Consider the following 25,431-nt stretch of genomic DNA (forward strand, 5'->3'; position numbering starts at 1 on the left):
TGTTTCTATTTTAGAGCAATTACTCTTTAAAAGTACGTCTTTTACTGGCAAGTTCTTTGGGACATTGAGGTGATCAAAGGCACTATATGAATGCAACTTAGTTGGGAGACTTGGGGAAGTGCACTGTGTGCCAGGCAGACAGAGATGACCTCCCACTCCTGCAAGTTCCACACATTTTTAAATAGGGGATTGAAGCTGGGACAATAACAACATCTAACTGGCATCTGGATGGGGATATGAATAGGAAGGGTTAGGAGGGATATGGGCTGGGTGTGGGTCAATGGGATGAGGTCAGAATGGGCTGTCTGGTTGGCGTGGGTGAGTTGGACCTGACTCTATAACAGCTTGTAAATATTCATGTAAAAATATAAAGTCACTTACACTCGGCTACCCAAAGATTGAGAAGAACTCTTGGAAATGTTTAAATGATGGTGATTCAGGCTAGGGAGCAGAATGATGCTGTGTATAGCAGTTTGGAATGAATGTAGTAACTCTGTCTTTTTCTACAAAGGGCTAAGACTGCCAGCAGACCACATTGCTCGAATTGTGCGATGTGTTGTGTTTTACAGCTGTGTCACAATATGCCTTGATACTGTACGGAGGGTTCACCCACAAACCTTCAGTCTTTGATGTGTTCTGACTTGACCTAATTCCAGTCTATAGCAAGAAGTGATCAATCACAGCTGGCTCTGCCAACTTAAGGCATACTGTCGTCACAAGATGACAGTCAGCTGCTGCTCTGTCATATTAGTCATGACATATACATTGGCGACGGGTTGACAACGCCTTGATTTTAAAGTTGTCCACCTTGTTTCCAGGCAAGCTCCGAACCATGTCCCTCCCTGCTTTGTGACTCCTTCCAACTCTAACAGCCTTCGGATCTCTACACCCCTTTTCTGGTCCTACACACATTCCCAGTTTGCGTCTGGTCTTCGTTGGGAGCTGTTCCTTCAAAGACCCTCAGCTCTCATGTTCCCTTCCTAAACCATTCTGCCTCTGGGACTCTCTTAAGATGCTCCCTAAAAACCTTCCTCTTTGACTGTCTCTTGTAGCTGACCTTTCCGAGTTTGGTCAAAATTGTTCTTGTGCACTACTTAGCAATGTTTATATAATGTCAGCGGTTAGCCTTGGTCGATAATATTTCACCATTCAGGGTGATTTTTAGGTCTTGTTGAGGCTTTCATGTTCATGAATTGATCAGGGCAGATAGCCATGATTACAATTGTACTGTCATCTGGTACTGTATGAGAACAGGAAACAACACACATAGCGAGAGCACCAGGCTGTTTGGCGCCTCTAGCCTGCTTTGTTGTTCAGTAGAACCATGGCTGGTCTGAACTCAACTCCACTTTCCTGTCGCTCTCCCATAGCCTTAACTTCCCCCATTGATCAAACTCGACTTTCAATAGTCACTGAATCTTTGTAGGAGAGAATGCCAAACATTAATGACCCTTTGAGAAAAGATTCCCCAGAACTGGGTCTTAATTGGGAGACCCCTGATTTTTAAGTGGTGCCCCTGGTTTTAGGTTCCCCCACCTGTTAAACCCCAATCAAAATCTTTAATGTTTGAATGAGGTCACCTCCCCTTCCTCGAAGCCTTGGTGAATACAGATCCAATGTCTTTAACCTTTCATCAAAAGGCATCAGCTGAGTGAACAACTCAAACTCAGCCTTGTCTCTCAAACAGGTCCGGAATCAGAAATGAACTGATAGTGATGGAGAAACTCAGCTGATCTGACAGCATCTGTACAGAGAGGAATAGAGTTCATGTGTTGAGTCAGATATGACTCTTGTTTAACACTTTCTAGATCTTGACTGAGAGCACCCACAAAGTGCTGTATATAGTGTTAGTCCCCTTCCCTTGATAACAGACAATGTAGAGGATGGAGACTCTAGTACTTGGGAGCCAGAGATTTCAGGATTGAAATTAGGAAACATTTCGAACAAAAGAGTGGAGACGCTTGTTGTAATCAATGCTGGATCGATAATTGATCTTTTTGAAAAAATGAAAAACTTCAATTCTCCAAAGATATGAGGATGATTTGAGAAAGGTGAGTTATATTAGGGAGCAGACCTCCGGGTCTTACTGAAGGATTGAAATGATCTCCTCTTTGTTGCTCTGCTCATATACTGTCCATCTTCCTTTCTCAACCTCTGTCTTTCTCTCAACTGCATTTCCACCTACTCTCTCCTTACCTGGAGCAACTTCCTACCCCTAACATTTGTGAGATTGGGTTGCAGGGCTGCCATTGACTTGGTGATGATGATAGGAGCTGGATGTGTGTCCAAGTTTCAGGCCGTGCCCTCTGTTTGATCAGGTTTTGCTGTGACTTTTTTCATTTGCATGGATGTGCCAATCTGAATTTGAATCACTTTTATGCAGCATATATCTCCTTGCCTGCCCCAGCAAGACTCCGTGCCTTTAGCAAAGGAGGAGAGCGTTGGAAGGAAAAATTGGCACCTGCTCATTTCAGTAATAGGTGCCGATCTAATAAAGAAGCTGAGTGTAACATTTACAACAACAGGCAGGCATGATCAGCACTGTCCTGGGAGGGTAGAGGGATCTTTACTCTGTATCTAACCCCATGCTGTCCCTGTCCTGGGAGGGTAGAGGGAGCTTTTCTCTGTATCTAACCCCATGCTGTCCCTGTCCTGGGAGTTTCTGATGAGGGGGACACTGCAGAGGGAGCTTTACTCTGTATCTAACCCCATACTGTCCCTGTCCTGGGAGGGTAGAGGAAGCTTTACTCTGTATCTAACCCCATACTGTCCCTGTCCTGGGAGTTTCTGATGAGGGGGACACTGTAGAGGGAGCTTTACTCTGTATCTAACCCCATGCTGTCACTGTCCTGGGAGTGTTTGATGGGAACCTTACTCCATTATAACCTTGTGCTGTACTTAACCTAACTTAAATTTTGCTTTGAGTTTAGCCCCTGCTGAGAGACTTTGTGATTGTCTTTTACCGATACACTGTTTTTTATACTTGCAGCCTCTTTGATATGGGCGGTGAATATTATTGCTATGGTTCTGACATCACCTGCTCCTTTCCAGCCAATGGTAGGTTCACCCCTGACCAGCGAGATATCTACCAAGCTGTTCTGAAAGCATCACGGGCAGTGATGAGTGCTGTGCGACCAGGTACAGTAACCCCTTCCTCCCCTCTCCCCTCATTAACACACCTATTTGTGAGCACATGCAAACTGCATTTGTCTGACGTCTGTAACAGAATCGAACATCCGGAGCTTCTTTGTAAAAGCAAGTCACGTTGATAAGTTTGAGTTCCTGGCTGAAAGGTTGGTTTAAGAGCTGGGTTTTCTGGCATGTCTGGAGGTGTGCACATTTAGAAGGAATTTGGTAGCTCTGGCCTTAGGCAGTTGAAGGTGTGGCTGTTAGTGTTAGGGAGATAATAATCAACTGGATTGGAAGGAGAGCAGATATCACTGGGTCGGATGAGGTTTAATTCTGGTGTGTGAGGTCACATAGAGCAGTACAGCACAGTTCAGGCCCTTCGGCCCACAATGTTGTACTGAGCATTTATCTTCATCTAAGATCACCCGAACCGACACACCCCGCAATTTATCACCGTCCATGGGCTTATCCAGCAGTCGCTTAAATGTCCCTGTGTCCCTGACTCTACTCCCACTGCTGGCAGTGCATTCCACACACCCACCACTCTCTGAGTAAGGAACCTACCTCTGATTATCTCCCCTAAACCTTCCTCCAGTCATTTTAAAATGATGACCCCTCATGACAGCCATTTCTGCCCTGGGGAAAAATCTCTGGCCATCTACTCTATCTATGCCTCTCATTACCTTTACACCTGTATTAAGTCACCTCTCTTCCTTCTCCCCAGTGTGAAAAGCTCTAGCTCATTCAATCTTTTTCTATAAGACGAGTCCTCCAATCCAGGCAGCATCCTGGTAAATCTCCTCTGCGCCCTCTCTAAAGTATCTACATCTTTCCTACAATGAGGCGACCAGAATTGGACACTATATTCCAAGTGTGGTTTAACCAAGGTTTTACAGAATCATACTTGCAACAAAACCTCGCGGCTCTTAAACTCGATCCCCCTGTTAATGAAAGCCAAAACACCATACGCCTTCTTAACCCTATCCACTTAGGTGGCACCTTTGAGAGGTCTATGTATATGGACCCCAAGTTTCTGCTGTTCCTCCACACCGCCAAGAATCCTGTCTTTAACCCTGCATTCTGCATTCAAATTTGACCCTCCAAACTGAATCACTTTGCATTTATCCAGGTTGAACTCCACCTGTCACTTCTCAGCCCAGCTCTACATCCTGAAGATGGGCTGTTGCAGGCTACAACAAGTCTCGACACTATCTCCAACACCATTGACATTTGTATCATCAGCAAACTTACTAACCGCCACTTCCACTTCTTCATTCAAGTCATTTATAAAATCTACAAAGAGCAGAAGCCCAAGGACAGATCTGTGCGGGACACCACTGACCTCCAGGCGGAATACTTTCCATCCACTACCACTCGCTGTCTTCTACCGGCCAGCCAACTCTGTATCCGGCCAGCCAATTCTGTATCCAGACAGCCAAATTTCCCTGGATCCCATACCTCCTAACTTTCTGAATGAGCCTACCATGGGGAACCTTATCAGATGTCTTACTGAAATCCATATACACCACATCCACTGCTTGACTTTCGTCAACTTGTCTTGTCACATCCACAAAGAACTCAATAAGGTTTGTGAGGCATGACCTGCCCCTCACAAAGCCATGCTGACTATCTCTAATCACACTATGTTTTTCCAAATCATCATAAATCCTATCTCTCGGAATCCTTTCCGTACCTTGCTTACCACAGACTAGTAGACATAAGACTGACTGGTCTTTAATTTCCAGGGATTTCCCTATTCCCTTTCTTGAAAAGTGAAACAACATTTGCCTCCCTCCAATCATCCAGTACTACTCCCATGTAGAGTGAGGACGCAAAGATCATTGCCAGAGGCGCAACAACCTCACTTCTTGTTTCCTGTAGTAACCTTGGATATGTCTGGTCCAACCCTGGGGACTTATCCATCTTGATCTTCCCAGAATATTCAGCACATCTACTTTCTTAATATCAACCTATTCAAGCCTATTAACCTGGTCCATAGTGTTCTCACTATCAACAAGGTCCCTCTCTCTCGTGAGTACTGAAGCAAAACAAAACTCATTTAGGGCCTTCCCTACCTCTTCAGACACTGGGCACAAGTTCCCTCCACTATCCCTGATCGGCCCTACCCTCTCTCTGGTCATTCTCTTATTCCTCCTGTAAGTGTAGAACGCCTTTGGGCTTTCCCTAATCCTTCCCACCAAGGCTTTTTTTTTGTGTCCCCTCTTAGGTCTCCTCAGTCCATTTTTGAGTTCTTTCCCAGCTATCCTGTAACCCTGTAAAGCTGTCTCGTTAGAGGATTGCTCCGATTGGGTGCGGAGGATCTCCGGGGTGGAGATTTATCCAGTTGGATCCAGAGTCTCCAAGTTCCCCGCCCAGTGAAGCAGTTGAGGCTACCTCGGTGAATGTTTTTATGGCAAAGATAGATTTTAAACAGTAAAAGCGTTAAGGGTTATGGTGAGCAGGTAGGTATGATTAACCATGATCTTACTGAATGGGGGAGCAAGCTCGAGGGGCCAAACGGCCTGCTCCTGCTCCTGTTATGTTCTGATGTTATGTTCTGGCTTCCCAGTGACTTGCCTGTCATTGCCTCTGTCAGCCGAGTGTGAACTCCTCACTGTACGCACCAGGAGAAACCTCCTCAGCCTGAAACCCACTCTGAGCTGCTATCTCACCAATAGACTGTCTCACTGAGTCTTACTACAAGGGCAGTTCATTACCCTCAATCGTTTCTCCTAGTTGGAGACTGGGAGCGTTTTAATCCCATTGATCTCCAGCCAAGAAGAGATCAGTGGGCTTTTTTTTTGACTTTTGGGTGCAAATTCTAGAACCAGATTTTCAGATTCCAGATTAAAGATTTTATCACAGCATGCCTTGCCTGAGAGACTGCAGAAGCAAATTCAAGAGGAACTTTGCAAATTATTTGGAGGAAATACTTGAAGGGATAAGAATCATAGGCTAAGGGGAAAGGTCAGGGAAGTGGAACCATTTGGATCACTCACTCAAAGAGCTTACAGGCACAGTGCGCTCAATGGCTGCCTCAGACCTGTACCATTTGAACAACTTCATTAAAGCAATAATTTATGCTTCACATCCAGTGTTTTATTTTAAGTCTTATTTCAGTGCGAAGATGTAAATATGAGTGAGATGTTGTTTGTCTCTGTATACGCACTATAAATGTACCCTGGTTAAGAGTTCTCCAGTTCCAAATGTAGCTCATTAATATCCAGAGAAATATTCGGCCCCTCAGTTTGTAGTGTAACCCCTGGAATCAGTGTGAGGTTTTTAACCCCATGCCTAGGGCTCACTGCTGTTCAAAAGTGACCCCCACGGCAGCTTCAGAGTCCTGTGGAGTTGAGTAAACTGAACCAGCACCTGCCCTTGTCCGTCTGATCTGTTCACCTGAACCGGTGTAGGTAAGGGACAGAGATTAGCTCAGAATGACGTCATTCCTGTCCTTGAGCCTGAAGTGCTCTTGTCAGGGCAACCACCTGAACCTCCTGGCAGTCCACAACAACTCAGGCCTCCAGAGCCTTCCTTTGGAGCCAGGCCAGGGCTTGATGTTAGACGGTGGGCAAATGCAGCCCCTTGCTTTGCTGCCGTGTTGGCGATTTATTCAGTTGTTGTGTACATAAGTAAACCTCACATAGAACAAGCTCGGAGCGTCAACATATTTACTTTCTTTGTTTTTGCTTTAAGTGGTTTCCCTTGAACCTTTTTGTTATTAGCTGTGTGAGGCAGAAGCCTGTGAGCTACTGGTTGTTATCCTCCTGTGTTTTCTATTCACAGGAAATTGTTGTCAGTTAAGGTGCAGGTTCTGAAAGATGTTCCATCCTCAGAAGGGTTAATCTGTGCAGCTTCATGTCAGTGATGGGTTACAATGATAGAACAGTTGCTTTGGATTTCTTTTGAACTGCGGTTCATTGCTGTTGCAGCTGATTTACTTTGAATATCCTTTTTTGTGAATCTGATTGCACATCATCAAACCCAGAGGTCACGTTTACATGGTTTTTGCCATTTGAATATCAGGACTCTCATCAAAGGGCTGGGATATGGAGAGATAGCATGCAATACAATCAGACTGTCATTTTGGATTTGTTCACACTAATTCAAATGTGGTTTGACATTTTGCTGGTAACAGTTTACAAACTAAATATGTATGTGTATTTATTAAAAAGGGGAGTCTCTCCATGTTTGTCCCTGGCTTTGGCTACACTTTTCCTGAGTCTATAACAAGTTTCCTTTGGGAGACACTTTACAAGATTGAGCTTGGTAGACTTTTGCTGGGAAAGGACGCCAGCAACAAAACTTTAATTTAGGTAGCACCTTTAACATAATTAATAAATTCAATGAATTATATAAATGATCTGGAAGTGAAAGTTATACTTTGTTATGATAACCATGATTATTGATTATCTGGTTAACTGATGTCCTTTAGGGAAGGAAACTGCCATCCTTACCTCACCCACACCTACATCTGTGACTACAGACCCACAGCAATGTGGTTGCTTCTTAACTGCCCTCTGAAACAGCCCAGCAAGACACTCAGCTGCAGGGCAATTGCGGATAGCAGAAAATGCTGTTCCAGCCAGCAGTGCCCACATTTAAAACAAATTATAAAAGAAAATAAATTGAGCCATACAGTGAGATATTGGATCAGATGATCAAAAGCTTACTCAAAAAAGTAGGTTTTACAAAGCATCATAGAAGCAGAGAAGTGTAGGGAGAAAATTCCTGAGTTCAGGAGCAAGCAGGTGAAGACAGCCCTGTAATTGGTGGAATGGTTAAGGTCAGGACAAGCTCAAGATTGGAATTACAGCAACACTGATAACTTGAGGAATTATGGGGCTAGAGGAGATTACAGAGACAGAAGGGAGGGCATGGGGGTTTAAAATTAAGGTGGAGCTTGATCAGGAACCAAACTAGGTCAGCGAGTAACCAGATGATGGGTGAATGAACAGACTTGGTGAGAGGTTTGGGTGGTCTCCAGCTACACGATGGTGGAATTTGGGAGATCAACCACGCATTCAACAGAGGGCTGAGGGTTTCAGAAACAGGTGACACGGTGGTACAGTGGCACCGCTGCCTCTCAGCACCAGAGACCCGGGTTCAATTCCCGCCTCAGGCGACTGTCTGTGTGGAGTTTGCACATTCTCCCCGTGTCTGCGTGGGTTTCCTCCGGGTGCTCTGGTTTCCTCCCACAGTCCAAAGATGTGCAGGTCAGGTGAATTGACCATGCTAAATTGCTCGTAGTGTTTGGTGAAGGGGTAAATGTTAGGGGTATGGGTGGGTTGCTCTTCAGAGGGTCAGTGTGGACTTGGGCTGAAGGGCCTGTTTCCATACTGTAAGTGATCTAATCCATCAAACAGGCAGGATGAGTCAAATAGAAACTTAGATGATGTGGCACAAAAGATGGTATATATACAAGATCAGAAACATGACCCAAGAGCAAATATGACATAAACTGGTATAGACTCAGATGCCACGGAGAGGATGAGGTTGGTAGTTGGGGGACTGAGTGTGGAGGAAGAATGAAAACAATAGTTTTGATCTTTCCAGTGTTGAATTGGAGAACATTTCTGCTCATTCATCACCAGCTGTTGCATAGGAGCCTAGTAATTTAGCAACAGTGGCGGCATCGAGTGGTGCTGGGAGAGTTGTTCTCACAATGCTGCCCTTTAACAAGGTGGTGGTATCCTTGGCTTTTTTTTTCCAGAGAAGTCATAAATGAGACAGACTCCGAAAAGTCTGGGGGTTGGAGGGTTTTAGGGACAATTTGATAATCGCTAGCAGATACTGCCTCAGGTAGAGAGCTTCGAAGTTTAAAAGAAAGCACTTGTACAATGAAAGGGGAACGGCCAGCTTCTCTGGTTTGTGCTGGTGCGAAGGAAGGCTGATGGACCCACAAAGGCAGGTCCAGGCTGATTTTGCCCCCCACCCCCGCCATCCCCCCCACCCCCGCCTCTCTCTCTCTGACCTCTCTCCTGTCAGTACCTGGGTTTGATTTTACCTTTTGTGCCAAGGGGTGTTTATGGGGATTGTTGCAAATATTGGGAACAGCATTAAGTTGGGATGATCCGTTGGGATTTCGGAGAGGTTAAGTTATTCAGTATTCTGTTTTCTATTGTTTGTGTTTCATTCAGTAATCTTGAAAATTAATTCTGTTTTGTTTGAAACAAAGTGGTTTTACCAGCCGATTCTCTCCTGGAATGTCCACTTCACACCTGCTTATATCAACTAGCAAAATTAGGGTCTGAGTTACCTTCCTGAAATGTTTTTGAGGGGGAGGAGCCTGGAACATAACATTGTACATCAAAGTACAGGCAAAGACTAGTTTCAGAAGATGATACTAAGGAACAGCATGTCGATGAGAAACAGGAAGGTGACCACGCCCAATGTTTAGTGACTGAAAGAGAAACCTTTGCAAGTGATTCTCTGGATATAGTGAGATAGATGACAAAAGCTGGTGAATACCCAGCAAGCAGTCTGTTTCCGGGAATAGGAATTGTGAATCATTGCTCTGGAGCACCTTTCCTGAAGGGATCCATCCCACTGGAGGTGGGCTTTGCCATATGAAGCGATTGAGTGAGGTGTGGGTTGTGTTTGGGGTTGGTGTCTGTGGGGCTGCAGGTGGTGTATGGGAGTTATTATCGATTTCCTCAGCCAGAGACTCCCATACGTGACTGTCGGTATGTCGAGTCTTCAACATCTCTGCAGCACAGCCTTGGACATTGCACTGGTCACCTCGTTCCTGTTAGCTCACTGGACAGAGTGTCCTTGGCTCTCCTACTGTTTCCTGTTGGGCTGGGGTTATTGAAGCTGCTGCTGTCTGACCAGTACCAATGTCTCCAAGAGAACAGTCACGGCCCACCTGGACTGAACGTGAAGACAAAGCACACCTATCCAGATGTAATCAGAGTACTTGTCTGTCCTGAAGCCATGATCACCCCTAATGCAGGAAAATGTTCAATGGGCTGAATGGCCACCTCCTATTCCTATGAATCCATGATCCAAGTTAAGGTGATGCCATGTGCTGTGGTTAACTGACAAAAGGGAAACGGGACCCTCCCCTGCTCGTGGGTTTAGCCATCCAGCAGTGGTTTAATACGCTACCCCCTATGGTCAATAGGAACCTTGAGGGTTCTGATTACTGCATCACCATGTATGGGTCTCCCCATCTAATCCCGATTGCACTGCAGCAAGATATTATAGGGCAAGAACCTCCTGAATTGTGCAAAGGAGTATTTTCATCGTTTGGAGGAGTTATCGAACTGACTGCTGAAGAGGAGTTGCCAGTTCAGGTGACACTAGCAGTGTGCAAGCTGTCACAGCAATTTTGTTTGTGTATCTGAAGTTCCAAACTGAGCTCCTTGGCACCTTGAGCTAGAATACTGAGGGATACGAGAACCTGTCAGTGACAAACTCAGCTAATTACTGCAGAGCTTGGACGTGAACAGAGTTCTCTGTTTGAGAATAGCTCATTATGTTACTGTGTGACATGTGAGAATAATACTGTGGGTCACACTGCTGAAACCTGACACTAAAATGGAATGATTTAAAAACAAAACCAGGGTTCCATTGTCTGTAGAGTTCAGTGCAGGTAGTAATGTAGTTGTGGGCATCTCCTCACTCACTCAGCAGTGATTCTGCAGAGAGGGGCCCACCGTTCCCCGTCCACGAGGAGAACGGGCCCACCGTCCCCCGTCCGCGGGGAGACCAGGCCCACCGTCCCCCGTCCGCGAGGAGACCGGGCCCACCGTCCCCCGTCCGCGAGGAGACCGGGCCCACCGTCCCCCGTCCGCGAGGAGACCGGGCCCACCGTCCCCCGTCCGCGAGGAGACCGGGCCCACCGTCCCCCGTCCGCGGGGAGACCGGGCCCACCGTCCCCCGTCCGCGGGGAGACCAGGCCCACCGTCCCCCGTCCGCGGGGAGACCAGGCCCACCGTCCCCTATCTCCTTCACCTGGAATGAGTGCAGCTGTTAAAGGTTCACTCCTCTTTCTCTCATGGAAGATATAGACTGTAGGGAAATAAATAGTGACATCTTGAAAGATGTCCAGATTACAGAGGAGGAAGTGCTGGATGTCTTGAAACGCATAAAAGTGGATAAGTCCCCAGGACCTGATCAGGTGTACCCGAGAACTCTGTGGGACGCTAGAGAAGTGATTGCTGGGCCTCTTGCTGAGATATTTGTATCATCGATAGTCACAGGTGAGATGCCGGAAGACTGGAGGTTGGCAAACGTGGTGCCACTGTTTAAGAAGGGCGGTAAGGACAAGCCAGGGAACTATAGACCAGTGAGCCTGACCTCAGTGGTGGGCAAGTTGTTGGAGGGAATCCTGAGGGACAGGATGTACATGTATTTGGAAAGGCAAGGACTGATTTGGGATAGTCAGCATGGCTTTGTGCGTGGGAAATCATGTCTCACAAACTTGATTGAGATTTTTGAGGAAGTAACAAAGAGGATTGATGAGGGCAGAGCAATAGATGTGATCTATATGGACTTCAGTAAGACGTTCGACAAGGTTCCCCATGGGAGACTGATTAGCAAGGTTAGATCTCATGGAATACAGGGTGAACTAGCCATTTGGATACAGAACTGGCTCAAAGGTAGAAGACAGAGGGTGGTGGAGGGGGGTTGTTTTTCAGACTGGAGGCCTGTGATCAGTGGAGTGCCACAAGGATCAGTGCTGGGTCCTCTACTTTTCGTCATTTACATAAATGATTTGGATGTGAGCATAAGAGGTACAGTTAGTAAGTTTGCAGATGACACCAAAATTGGAGGTGTAGTGAACAGCGAAGAGGATTACCTCAGATTACAACAGGATCTGGACCAGATGGGCCAATGGGCTGAGAAGTGGCAGATGGAGTTTAATTCAGATAAATGCGAGGTGCTGCATTTTGGGAAAGCAAATCTTAGCAGGACTTATACACTTAATGGTAAGGTCCTAGGGAGTGCTGCTGAATAAAGAGACCTTTGAGTGCAGGTTCATAGCTCCTTGAAAGTGGAGTTGCAGGTAGATAGGATAGTGAAGAAGGCATTTGGTATGCTTTCCTTTCTTGGTCAGAGTACAGGAGTTGGGAGGTCATGTTGCATCTGTACAGGTCATTGTTTAGGCCACTGTTTGACTATTGCATGCATTTCTGGTCTCCTTCCTATTGGAAGGATGTTGTGAAACTTGAAAGGGTTCAGAAAAGATTTACAAGGATGTTGCCAGGGTTGGAGGATTTGAGCTACAGTGAGAGGTTGAATAGGCTGGGGCTGTTTTCCCTGGAGTGTCGGAGGCTGAGGGGTGACGTTATAGAGGTTTACAAAATTATGAGGGGGATGGATAGGATAAATAGACAAAGTCTCTTACCTGGGGTGGGGGTGTCCAGAACTAGAGGGCTTGATTTAGAGTGAGGGGAAAGATATAAAAGAGACCTAAGGGGGATCTTTTTCACGCAGAGGGTGGTACGTGTATGGAATGAGCTGCCAGAGGATGTGGTGGAGGCTGGTACAATTGCAACATTTAAAAGGCATTTGGATGGGTATATGAATAGGAAGGGTTTGGAGGGATATGGGCCGGGTGCTGGCAGGTGGGACTAGATTGGGTTGGGATATCTGGGCGGCATGGACGGGTTGGACCGAAGGGTCTGTTTACGTGCTGTACATCTCTATGATTCTATAACTGTATAACAAGGATTGATGCAGCTCCTGTTTAACAATGTCTGCAGCACCCTTCACAACCTCAGGACATTCTCAAACACTCTACAATGAAGTGCTTTGAAAGTCTAAATGTGGCTGTAATCTGGGAAACACAATTGGCCACTTTGATTTGGGATCATGTTGTTACCAATGATGAGACCAATAGCCAGAGATTCTATTTGGTGATGTTGGTTGAAGGATAAATATTCACCAGAACGTTCCTGCTTCTCAAACTGTCTTGTAAGGCACTTTCACGTCCGCGCAAGAGGATGGAGTTGGCCTCAGTTTACTATCTCATATGAAAGATGGTTTAAATTTACATAGTCTTATTCCATCTCAAACATCTCCTGCTCTACACTCTCACACATACACAGAGACAGAGAGACACACAGGCTCACGCTGGCACAGTTAATGTAGTAACCCAGTGAGCTGTCGATTACCTGGCTGTGGTTTGCTGGTACTGGGTATTCAGTGTATCAGGAAAAGACTAGTTGACTGATTGAGAGACCAAGTGACTTTCCCTTACTGGCTGAATGAGGAATGAAGCTGATCTCATTTATACATGTGCAGGCAGTTTTAAAAAATCTGTTTGTGCTAAACTGATAGATATCATCTGTGTTTAATAGGTATCAGGATGTGTTGTGTACAGAACCATGTGTGGCATCTGCAGCAGGCTCAAACTTGCGCAGTTTATTTAAGGAGAAAGCTGTAGTTGCCACTTGTGACCGAGCAACTGCCTGCCATTTAGGCACTGACTGAGGGTCAGTCACTGGCACCAGCAAGATTGGCTCTGTGTGAGAACAGCCGCATCGAGATGTACAGCACGGAAACACACCCTTCAGTCCAACTCATCAATGCCGACGAGCTACCCTAAATTAATGGTGGCTCAGTGGTTAGCACTGCTGCCTTGCAGCGCCAGGGTCCCAGGTTTGATTCCAGCCTCGGGCAACTGTCTGCGTGGAGTTTGCACATTCTCCCCGTGTCTGCGTGGGTTTCCTGCAGGTGCTCTGGTTTCCTCCCACATTCCAAAGATGTGCAGGTTAAGGTGAATTGTCCATGCTGAATTGTCCATAGCTGTTAGGTGCATTAGTCAGAGGGCGGGTGGGTTACACTTCAGAGGGTCGGTGTGGACTTGGGCAGAAGGGCCTGTTTCCACACTGTAGGGAGTCTGGTCATCTAATCTAGTCCCATTTACCAGCATTTGGCCCATATCCCTCCAAACCCTTCCTCTTTCATATACCCATCCAAATGCCTTTTAAATGTTGCAATTGTACCAGCCTCCACCACTTCCTCTGGCAGCTCATTCCATACACTTACTATCCTCTGCATGAAAAAGTTGCCCCTGAGATCTCTCTTAAATTCTTCCCCTCTCACCCTAAACCTTTGCCCTCTCGTTCTGGACTCCCCCCACCCCTGGGAAAAGGCTTTGTCTATTTACCCTATTCATGCTCCTCATGATTTTATAAACCTCTATAAGGTCATCCCTCAGCCTCTAATGCTCCAGGGTAAACAGCCCCAGCCTAATCAACCTCTCCCTGTAGCTCAAATCCTCCAACCCTGGCAACATCCTTGTAAATCTCTTCTGAACCCTTTCAAGTTTCACAACATCTTTCCAATAACAGGGAGACCAGAATTGCACGCAATATTCCAATAGTGACATAACCAATGTCCTGTACAGCCACAACATGACCTCCCAAACCTGGTACTCAATGCACTGACCAATGAAGGCCGAGATGTACAGCACGTAAACAGACCCTTTGGCCCAACACGTCCATGCCAACGCACGAGTTATTTTCTTGCTTATTCTGGGTCGTTATATTTTGATTTTTATTGGATAAAATAGTTTCCTCCCCACTGTTTGAGTTCCATTTCCGCTCCTGCTCCTTGCTCCCTGTGCCCCCTACCCTTTACACACAATAACACCGCCCAGCGGCGGTCTGCTTGCATCATTGCCTGGTGAGTGGGACTTGACCTGACCCCTCTCGGCTCCACAGCTGGATTGTCTCTAACTTGACCAAGCCTCTGGTCATCTGCCCTAATTTCCCCTTATGTGGCTCAGAGTCAAAAGTTTGTCTGGTCCTGTTCCTGTTACATCGGCAATTTTAATGCATTCAATGCATGAAGCTGTTGTCCTGTATCCTCAGTGAGGCCTGGAGTGGGGATGGCAGAGGCTATCATTCTGAATCAGGTTTAAAGTTGATGCTAACACCAATGGATTTGCATCAGAACAACATCATTCTCTTCTCCAAGTGTCCTCTGGGGAAAAGGAAGGAATCTGTGTTGGAAACTTTCTTGTTTATAAATATTTTTCCTGTTCCAGCGCAGAGATATGATTGAATACCTCCTGCTCATGAGTTCCCCACTCGAAGTTGTTTGGGGATTGTCTGTATTGGCCAGGAGAGAGAGAGGGCCTCTGTATAAACATGCACATGCCTTGACCAGCTCTGGTCTCGGCTACATCTGCTGTTGAACAGTTTCTGGGAATCTTGCTTCACGGAGCTGCTAACATTTCTGAGTGTTCTCCCCTAAACCCAGTCTAGTTCTTTGGGCTCTGACCCCTCCCCAGTATCCGAGGAGAGGACGGTCAACGTTTCGGGCAAAAGCCCTCATCCTGTTCCTCGGATGCTGCCTGACCTGCTGTGCTTTTTCAGCACCACTCTAATCTAGATTCTGATCTCCAGCATCTGCAGTCCTCACTTTCACCCCTCCCCAGTATCTTACCCAAGGAGATATAGAATGGAGGGGGCCATTCAGCTCTTTGAGCCTGCTCCGTCATTCAATATGGTCATGGCTGATCGATAATCACAGTCCCCTGTTCCTGCTTTCTCCCCTTATCTTTTGTTCCTTTTAGTCCTAAGAGCTGGATTTAACTCTTCCTTGAAGACATTAACTGTTCTGCCCTCTGCTGCTATCTGTGGTAGAGAATTCTGCAGGCTCACCATCCTCTGGGTGAAGGTATTTCTCCCTAGCTCAGTCCTAAATGGGCTACCCATATCCTGAGACTAAGAGCCCTGGTCGCTGGGAACATCCTGCCTGCGTTCACCCTGTCTAGTCCTGTTCGGAAAAGGTCACTCTTCCCAAGGAGTCTCACTCACATGGATTGCCAGTGGTTCTTTTCTCATTATGCAGTGCCCAGTCTAGAATGGCCTGTTCTCTAGTTGGTTCATTGGTGTATTGATCCAGCAACCATCCCATGTACACTGCATATGGTATTGTTACTGACTTGATTTACTTAATCTCTGTGTAACTGCCATTTTCCTGCACGCTTCACCAGCTGAGACGCATGGGATCCTAGCTGATTCTCCTTCATAGAAGCATACATTGTTCTGTCCTTGTCCCTGAGGAACTTTTGGCTCTGGGTTGAGCCAGCAAGCTCTGGTAACATTGGTTAACAATCCTGAATTGGCAGGCAGCTGTGAGCAGTGCAGATGCATCAGATCCTGTCAAAGACAGACTTCTCGTCGGCTAGCTATCTGAAGTGCGAGGGCACTGTGATGCAGTATTGTATACTGTAGCTGTCACTGAGATATAATCACTCTATAAATTGGTACTTGGAGCTGAACTGTTTGTGTGTCTGTGTGCATGAGTGTGTCATGTGAAACTGAGTTTGAGTTTCTACTGGCTCAGGCTGCTGCTTCACAGTGATGTTCGACCAGACAGACTTTAAACATCAAACCTTGTTAACAGCACGGCACGTCCCTAACCACTGACTGGCTTGTGCTTTCATTACATTTTAAACCACAAGGCTGTTAGCTTCAGAAGATATAAATTAATAATAAATATGTTCCAGATCCGAGGAACAAAAGATAACTCGTCTTCTTCCTACTAAACTTTGATCGCAAATATGTGAATATAATTGGATGGTGGGCTGAGCGACTCTTAGAAGAACATCCAGGAATCACATGTTTTCTCACACCCTCCCCCCACTCTCTGTCACCTTGTGTACTGAGGTTCAAAGGTTGAAGGCTTGAGCACATATGAAATGGGAGCTGACTCAGCTGTTTGCATCTTCGAGTCTGTTTGCTATTCAATAAGCTCATGTTTAATCTCCTACTGGATCCCGCTGTATCTAACATATCCCAATTTGTGACGATCCATTGATTTCAATCCTAAATCTATTCTTCAACAGAGCATTCGCAACTCCCTGTGGTAGAAAATTAAAGATTCTCCACCCTCTGAGTGAAGACCTTCCTCCTCATCTCAGTCTGAAATAGTTGGTTCCTTATCCTGTGACTGTAATCCCTTAGCTCAGGGTAACCATGGCCCATTTTAGGAAAGGAAGAGCTGGCTGAAGGGGCCAAGAAACGTAATCCTGCATCTTGTTTGTAAGTCATAATTTGAGATGGTGTAACCAGCAAAACAGGCTCTCAACAGTCACCCTGTAAATCTCTGAGTCTTCTATGTTTCACTTAAATCTCTTCTCAATCTTCTAAACTCCAGAGAACATAGACCTCTTCTAGTTAGCTGACAGCACCTTCGTCCCAGTAATTAATACAGCAGCTTTCATTGTTCCCTGCTACACTCATACGTTCTCTTTGTCTCCTGCACATGCACTCATACTCTCACTCTCAATTCCCCCAAGGCAAGTGGATAGACTATGTAATATACACTCAATCAATGACCTGGATGAGAATGTAGAAGGATGGGTTCGCAAACTTGCGAATGACACTAAGGTCAGTGGAGTTGTGGACAGTGCCAAAGGATGTTACAGGTTACAGTGAGACATAGATAAGCTGCAGAGCTGGGCTGAGAGGTGGCAAATGGAGTTTCATGCGGAAAAGTGTGAGGTGATTCACACTAAGCTCCACAATAAGCTCGGGATGCCCCATATCCTTTGTAACTTTGGTTAACAAAATATTTTCTAGTCTCCAATTTAAAATGTACACTTGATCAGGCATCAGTTACCTTTTGTATCTGAAAGCTCTGAGTTTCTGCCATCTGTTGTGAAGTCGTCTCTAATTTCACCCTTGAATAGTCTGAATTGTTTAACTTTTAGATAATGCTTCCATTAGCCCAAAGGTCCCCAGTCACCAAAATTAGTTTCTTTCTATCCATCTTAATGTCTTCTTTATGATCTTAAGTTTGATCATGCTATGTCTGTCTCTTTCCACACTCCTATTCCCCATGATATATTCTTGGTATATTCTTTGTATTGTACTGTAAAGGCAGACACAAGTCTTTCTCATTTCCTTATTCCCCATGATAACTTCTCTTGCCTCAGTCTGTGTTTACTTTTGTTCATCTCTCCCCTTCTGCTTGTAAATATATACAGTCTGTTTTCCTGTTTCTTGCAGCATGATCCAAGTTGATATCTGTGGCACATTGAGATGTGCAGCAGAGATTCCACCTGCCCTGCTCTGACTGAGGTGAACATTAAAAGACCCTGCAGCATCAACAATCAGCATGTCCTCCTGTCCCTTGCATCAATACTGACTTCTAACAAAAAACTGCCTGTGGGATCTGAAAAGAAAAACATGGTTCTTGGCATGTAGTTATCATTGAGAAGGCTGTCATTTGTTATTCTACTATAGCTGTGAGAATTAGAACAAAGAACATTCCAGCTCAGTACAGGCCCTTCGGCCCTCAATGGTTCCACAGGTGAGTCCAATGACCATTTAAATGCCCTTAAAATTGGCGAGTCTACTCCTGTTGCAGGCAGGCCGTCCCACGCCCCTGCTACTCTGAGTAAAGAAACTACCTCTGACATCTGCCCTATATCTACCACCCCTCAATTTAAAGCTATTTCCCCTCATACTAGCCATCACCATCTGAGGAACAAGGTTCTAAACCTCTAGTTATCTTTTATGTTTCAATTCAGTCATCTCTCAAACTTCTCTGTAGCAAAAACAGCCTCAGGTCCCTCAGCCTTTCATCATAAGACCTTCCCTCCTTACCAGGCAACATCCTTGTTAATCTCCTCTGAACCTTTTCCAAAGCTTCCACATCCTTCCTATAATGCGGTGACCAGAACTGTACACAATACTCCAAGTGCGGCTGCACCAGAGTTTTGTACAGCTGTAACATGATCCTCATGGTTCCAAAACTCAATCCCTCTACCAATAAAAGCTGACATACCGTACACCTTCTTAACAACCCTATCAACCTGGGTGGCAACTTTCAGGATCTGTGTACATGGACACTGAGATCTCTCTGCTCATCTACACTACCAAGAATCTTACCATTAGCCCAGTACTCTGCATTCTGTTTACTCCGACCAAAGTGAATCACCTCACACTTTTCCACATTAAGCTTCGTTTGCCACCTTTCAGCCCAACTCTGCAGCTTATCTATGTCCTTCTGCAACCTGCAACATTCTTCCGCACTATCCACAACTCCACTGACCTTCGTATCATCCCAAATTTACTAACCCATCCTTCAATGCCCTCAGCCGGGTCATTTATAAAAATAACAAACAGCAGTGAACCCAAAACAGATCCTTGCAGTACACCATTAGTAACTGAACTCCAGGATAAACATTTCCCATCAGACACCACCCTCTTTCAGCTAGTCAAACCACTAGATCACCCTCAGTCCCATGCCTCTGTATTTTGTGCAGTAGCCTACCATAGGGAACCTTACTGGGCACAGTTCGGAGATAGGTGTATTGTTGTGGGTCTGAAGTCATCTATAGACCCATCTGAGTAAGAATGGTAGGTTTCTCTCCCCTAAAGGATCTTAGTAAAGCTGCTAACTTTATTCTAGCAGCTTGTTAACTGGTGGAAATGATTTTGATAGTTTTAAACAGGATTGAAATTGTCAGACTGCAATGGTAGGAAATTAATTTATGCTGTTTGGATTACTAGTGTCCTAATAAGAATCGCAACAACATTGTGCCCTGAAACCATGCTTTGTGCAAGTTGGTCACTTCGAAAACAGCACTTTAGATGAATTGCTGTCTGCACAATGAGATGCCAATGAGACCAAAACAGGAATGCTTCCTGCTGCTTCACTGTCAGGGGACTTCCGAGCTACTAACATCTGCATGCACCTGGAGCAATCAGCTGGTGCTGACACCACACTGCCAGCTCTGAGGAAGGGTCACTACCCGAAACGTTAACTCTGATTTCTCTCCACAGATGCCGCCAAACCTGCTGAGCTGTTCCAGCACTTTGTTTTTATTTCTGATTTACAGCATCCACAGCTCTTTTGATTTTTATATGGGATGCCTGCCTTGATCAGCCAGGGCTTAGAATTTCTGAGCAAGGAAGTTGTATTACAACCTACAAGCATTGGTCCGGTCACAGGTGGAATACTCTGTCCACTTCTGGTCATCAGACTATTGGAAGGATGTTGTTGCACTGGAGAGGGAGCAGAGGAGATTCACCAGAGTGTTGCCGAGAATGAATCATCTCTGTTATGAGGAGAGAGTGGATAGTTTGGGTTTAATTTCCTTGGAGCTGAGGAGGCTGGGGGAGGGGAGCGCGGGGATCTGTTTGAGGGATACAACATTATGAGAGGCATAAATCTCTTCCACATGACACATGTGTCTAAGACTGGAGGGTATAAGTTTTAAGGTGAGTGGCAAGTGGTTTAGAGGAGATCTGAGAAAGAGTCTTATCACCTGGAGGGTGTTAGACATTTGAAATGTGCTGCTTGAGAAGAGGTGGAGGCCAGTACATTCTCAACATTTAGATGGGCACTTAGCATGCCAGGGCGCAGTAGGCTATGGGCCAAGTGCAGGTAAATAGAATTAATGTACCTTGGTGGTTGTTGGTTAGAATGGACATGATGGGCTGAAGGGCCAGGTCCTGTGCAATGTCACTCTGACTGACCGTAACTAGGGACAGGTAATAAATGCTGGCCCAGCCAGTGATGCCCACATCCTAAGAATGAACAAAAAAGCTAAAGGATCCTGAGCTTTACAGAGAATATGAAGACTTGCCATCAACTGGAATCATGTGTCCAGCTCCTGCTGTTACACTTTCTGAAGGTTTTGACAGCATTCGAGAGGATGCAGGAAAGATTGACAAGACTCTCACTTATCTCTCCACGCTTCAGGCTCTCTGCCTGTATTCCTGATGAAGGGCTTTTGCCCGAAACGTCGATTTTACTGCTCCTCGGATGCTGCCTGAACTTGCTGTGCTCTTCCAGCACCACTAATCCAGAAGAACGGTTCAGGGTTGAGAGACTTCAGTATTCAGAATGGATTGACAAAACTGCACTGTTTTTTTCTTTGTGGAAGGTTGAGAGAAGATTTGGTAAAGGTGTTTAGCAATGGTTCTGAACAGAGTAGATGGGAGAAGCTGCTCACTGTTGGGAAAGGTTTCAGAACCAGAGGGACACTGGTCTCAGTGATGGGCAAGAGAAACACTATCAACATGATTGAAAGCTTTTTCTAACGTAGTGAGTGGTTAGGACCTGGAGTGCATTCACCAGTGAGGTGGAGGCAGTAGGAACGAGGTGAGTAAGTAAGACTAAGTGAGCTTCCCTCGCAGAGAGTCAGCAGAAACGTGACTCGCTGAGTGGCCTCTTCCTGTGGTCCAAATGTTACTGTGCTGGCAGTGCAGCCTCCTCAATGCTCTATGTCCCAGAGAGCCACCTGGAATGGTGAGCCTAAGAGACAGAGGGTACAAAAAGATGGCAATAGTGCCTACCTTTACAGAGCATTGGTTTGATGTCATCCAAAGTAATGTATCCCATTCTAGACGCCATGTTTTAGGAAGGACTTGAGCACATTGAAGGAGATGAAATCTGTTTGTTGTGTTATCCAGAAACCTTCCATATCGTGTTGACTATTCCTGACCCACGAAGATGAGAAATGTTGAATTCCACGCAACACCACAATCGGTCATTTTTACCTTTACCTTTTGGTATTCACCCTCAGGTGATAAGATAAAATTACACAATGTCTGAAGATATTGAGAGAATGACTGCAGCTTGAGCCTTGAATATTGATAGACTGGAGAGTGTTCTTACACCGAACAGTCATCCTCGAACTGTTTCATCACATTCCTCCTCCTGAGGGATTTAGAAGCAAAAAAACAGAAATTGCTGGAAAAGCTCAGCAGGTCAGGCAGCATCTGTGCAGTGAGATCAGAGTTGACGTCTCTGGTTGAGTGACCCTTCCTCATAGCTCAGGATCTGGGAAGGTGGTGGTTGCCGTACAGGAAATAGGGTGGGGGAGGGAGTATAGAGTAGGTGGGCATAGAGCCCAAAGAGACAGACAGTGGAGTGGATAACGATCAGCCTGGGAGAATGAATAGCTATGAATGGCCAATTAGTGAGTAATGATGGGTAACAGCAGACCATATGATAACAAGGTGTGTGGGGGCTGGGGTAAGGACATGGAATTTCGGAAGGTTGGTTGCTGATTTGTTCCTCCACTCAGTATGAGGTTTCTCATTTCGTTATGTGGATAATTCCAGAGCTGAAAATGTATTGCTGGAAAAGCGCAGCAGGTCAGGCAGCATCCATGGAGCAGGAGAATCGATGTTTCGGGCATGAGCCCTTCTTCAGACTTATCCCCGAAACGTCGATTCTCCTGCCCCTTGGATGCTACCTGACCTGCTGCGCTTTTCCAGCAATACATTTTCAGCTCTGATCTCCAGCATCTGCAGTCCTCACTTTCTCATAATTCCAGAGACGTTCAGTTTTTATCAATGTGTTAGGTTAGGATATGGCATTCTCTGCCACTGACTTGTTGGAATGCAACAACAACTTGCATTTGTACAGCACTTTTAGTAAAAAGCATCTCACCTAGGGGCTGCATATTCTACTAAAAGGTTTCAGGTTTGAGTAAGAGTGTTATATAGAGAAAGCAAGACAGTGAGTAGATTGGAGAAAGTGAGGACTGCAGATGCTGGAGATCAAAGTCAAAAAGTGTGGTGTTTAAAAAGCACAGCCAGTCAGGCAGTATCCAAGGAGCAGGAGAGTCAACGTTTCACACATAAACCCTTCATCAGGAATGATAAAATGTGGAGCTGGAAGATCACAGCAGCTCAGACCACGTTGGATGAGCAGGGAAGTCAACATTTTGGGTCAGTCCTGATGAAGGGCCCTGACTTGAAACGTTGACTTTCCTGCTCCTCCACTGCTGCCTGACCTGCTGTGCTTTTCCAGTTCCACATCTTATCGACTCTGACTTCCAGCATCTGCAGTGCTCATTATCACCGAGTAGATTAGATTACATTACAGTGTGGAAACAGGCCCTTCGGCCCAACAAGTCCACACCGCCCCGCCGAAGCGCAACCCACCCATACCCCTACATTTACCCCTTACCTAACACTACGGGCAATTTAGCATGGCCAATTCACCTGACCTGCACATCTTTGGACTGTGGGAGGAAACCGGAGCACCCAGAGGAAACCCACACAGACACGGGGAGAATGTGCAAACTCCACACAGACAGTTGCCTGAGTAGATAGTTAAAAATCACACAACACCAGGTTATAGTCCAACAGGTTTAATTGGTAGCACTAGCTTTGGGAGCGATGCTCCTTCATCAGGTGGTTGTGGAGAACACGATTGTAAGACACAGAATTTATAGCAGAAGTTTACAGTGTGATGTAACTGAAATTATATATTGAAAAATACCTTGATTGTTTGTTAAGTCTCCCATCTCTAAGAATGACCATGATAGTTTCACTTCTTTCATAAATAAATCACAAAACTTTGTTTAAAAAGTTACATTCTCAGGTTAACCTTAACAATTGGTGTCAGCCCAGATAAGATGTTGAAGGTGTTAGCCCCTGTGTTCCCTGTCTGTGCCATAATGTTTAGACTGATTCTAATCTAAAAAATGAGTTAGATAGATAGATAACTTAGTGTGGAGTTAAGAGTCTTACATGGATTCATGCAGTTTTTGAGCAAAGTACAATGTAACCCTGCAAGTACAAATTCACCCCACGTGTGTGTGTGTGTGTGTCTGGGGTGGGGGGCGGTTGTGAGTGTCTGTGAGAGAATGTATATGCATATGTGCGTGTGTGAATGTAAAGGGGTCTAAGTCTGTGAGAGGTGCCTGCTTGTGTGTGATATATAGTGCAATGGCGGTCACCTGTAATGTGACATGACCCCAAGGTCCCGGTTGAGGCCCTCCCTATGGGTACCGAACTTAGCCATCCGCCTCTGCTCGGCCACTTTTCTCCACCTTGGAGGATGGTCACCCGAAGGTCCGAGGCTGAATGTCCTGGATCACTGAAGTGTTCCCCAACTGGGAGGGAACCCTCCTGTCTGTTGATTGTTGTGCGGTGCCCATTCACTCGTTGTCGTAGCCTTTGCTCGGTTTCCCCAATGTACCAAGCCTCTGGGCATCCTTGCCTGCAACGTATGAGATAGACAACGTTGGCTGAGTAACATGGGTACCTGCCACATACAAGGTGGGAGGTGTCCCCATGTGTAATAATGGTATCTATGTCCACACTCTGACACGTCTTGCGGCGCCTACCGTAATAGACTCAGTGAGTTTAAAGAGCTAACAAACCCAACAAGGTGCGCTGCTTTCCTTGCTGTAGTTTGCCTGTACTACCTGAGAGTTCTGAATAATCATGGAGGTTTGTAACTCAGGGACTGCCTTGCTCCTGTCAACACAGGCTGTGTGATTTGGTTCCAACGTTTACAGGAGTTGACACAGCCGTTTACATTACTAGGCTGCTTTTGAGGTGATCCATTAGTTGTTAACATTTTGAGGACTGCAAGACTGTTTCTGTGTCTCTGCTAAAGCAAAGCCACTGCTTATTACTGCAGTGCTCCAAATTAAACATTCCTTTCACGGTTTCCTGGTGTAATTTTCTCCAGATCTATACCTGCCCCTCCTAAATCTCCCATTTCCTCCATCTTTTCATAATGCAGCCAGCAATGGCAGCTATACCTTCAGTGGTCTTGCTAGGCTATAAGCTAGCCTGGCCTTCTGGATTACCTGTCCAGGGACATCACTGGCAGATTTCCTCACTATGCCTGAGTCTGTTTGTAGACTCACTGATGGAGATTGATTGATTGATTAACGTAATAATCAAAAGCTTCATTATCATTGCCTCATGACTGGCAAGAAGGTGGAAAAGAAACCCAGTGGCGTTTTTCCCATCAAGTGATTGCTATACTCCAATGAGATGAAGGATAAATGATGGAATTGGGTGGTGGGGATGGAGGATGGGTAGGAGGCTAGGCTGAGGAGGAAAGGAATGGATGTAGGGAGGGGAATGTCTCCGTTTGTGTAGTACTCGTGGACTGGGTGCTGTCAATGAGAAAATGTACAGTCCCTGAAACCAGACTCAGGCATGATCTGGCCCATCGTTGTTCAGAGCTGCAGTGTTGTCAGCGTTTGGCTAACTCCAGTTTAAACCAGGAGTGAACCTTGCATCGCTCTGCAACCCAAGCTTTGTTCTCACTCTACTCCTTACCAGTTCCATACAAAGGTGGTCACGAAACTCTCACTTTACTCTCTCACCTCAGGTCCCTGGAAACATCCAAGTGACCATCATCACCAGCTCACTTTGTACAAACGTTTCAGCAAGTATCTGGGCATTATTAGCACCCTCGTTATCCTGAGACGATGGTTGGGTTATTTTGCCTTAGAGAATGTTTTATCATAAGGTGTATCGTAGACAGGCTCGGCTCCAGAAATGAATAATATATTTTACAAGTAAATTGTTAATTAATTAATTGATAACTCTGCAGTATAAA

The 25,431-nt window shown here is 45.7% G+C and overlaps 1 protein-coding gene across 1 annotated transcript in view; it reads left to right on the forward strand.

Annotated features, from left to right (window-relative positions):
* LOC140453226 (xaa-Pro dipeptidase-like) overlaps positions 1–25,431 on the forward strand; it is a 106,269-nt gene that overhangs the window by 69,676 nt on the left and 11,162 nt on the right. The window contains exon 2 of the mRNA XM_072547802.1: positions 2,990–3,138. Coding sequence (XP_072403903.1) covers positions 2,990–3,138 — 149 coding nt within the window. The remainder of the gene's footprint in view (positions 1–2,989; positions 3,139–25,431) is intronic.

Source organism: Chiloscyllium punctatum, chromosome 26, assembly GCF_047496795.1.
Source record: "Chiloscyllium punctatum isolate Juve2018m chromosome 26, sChiPun1.3, whole genome shotgun sequence".
In the NCBI taxonomy this organism is placed as follows: domain Eukaryota; kingdom Metazoa; phylum Chordata; class Chondrichthyes; order Orectolobiformes; family Hemiscylliidae; genus Chiloscyllium; species Chiloscyllium punctatum.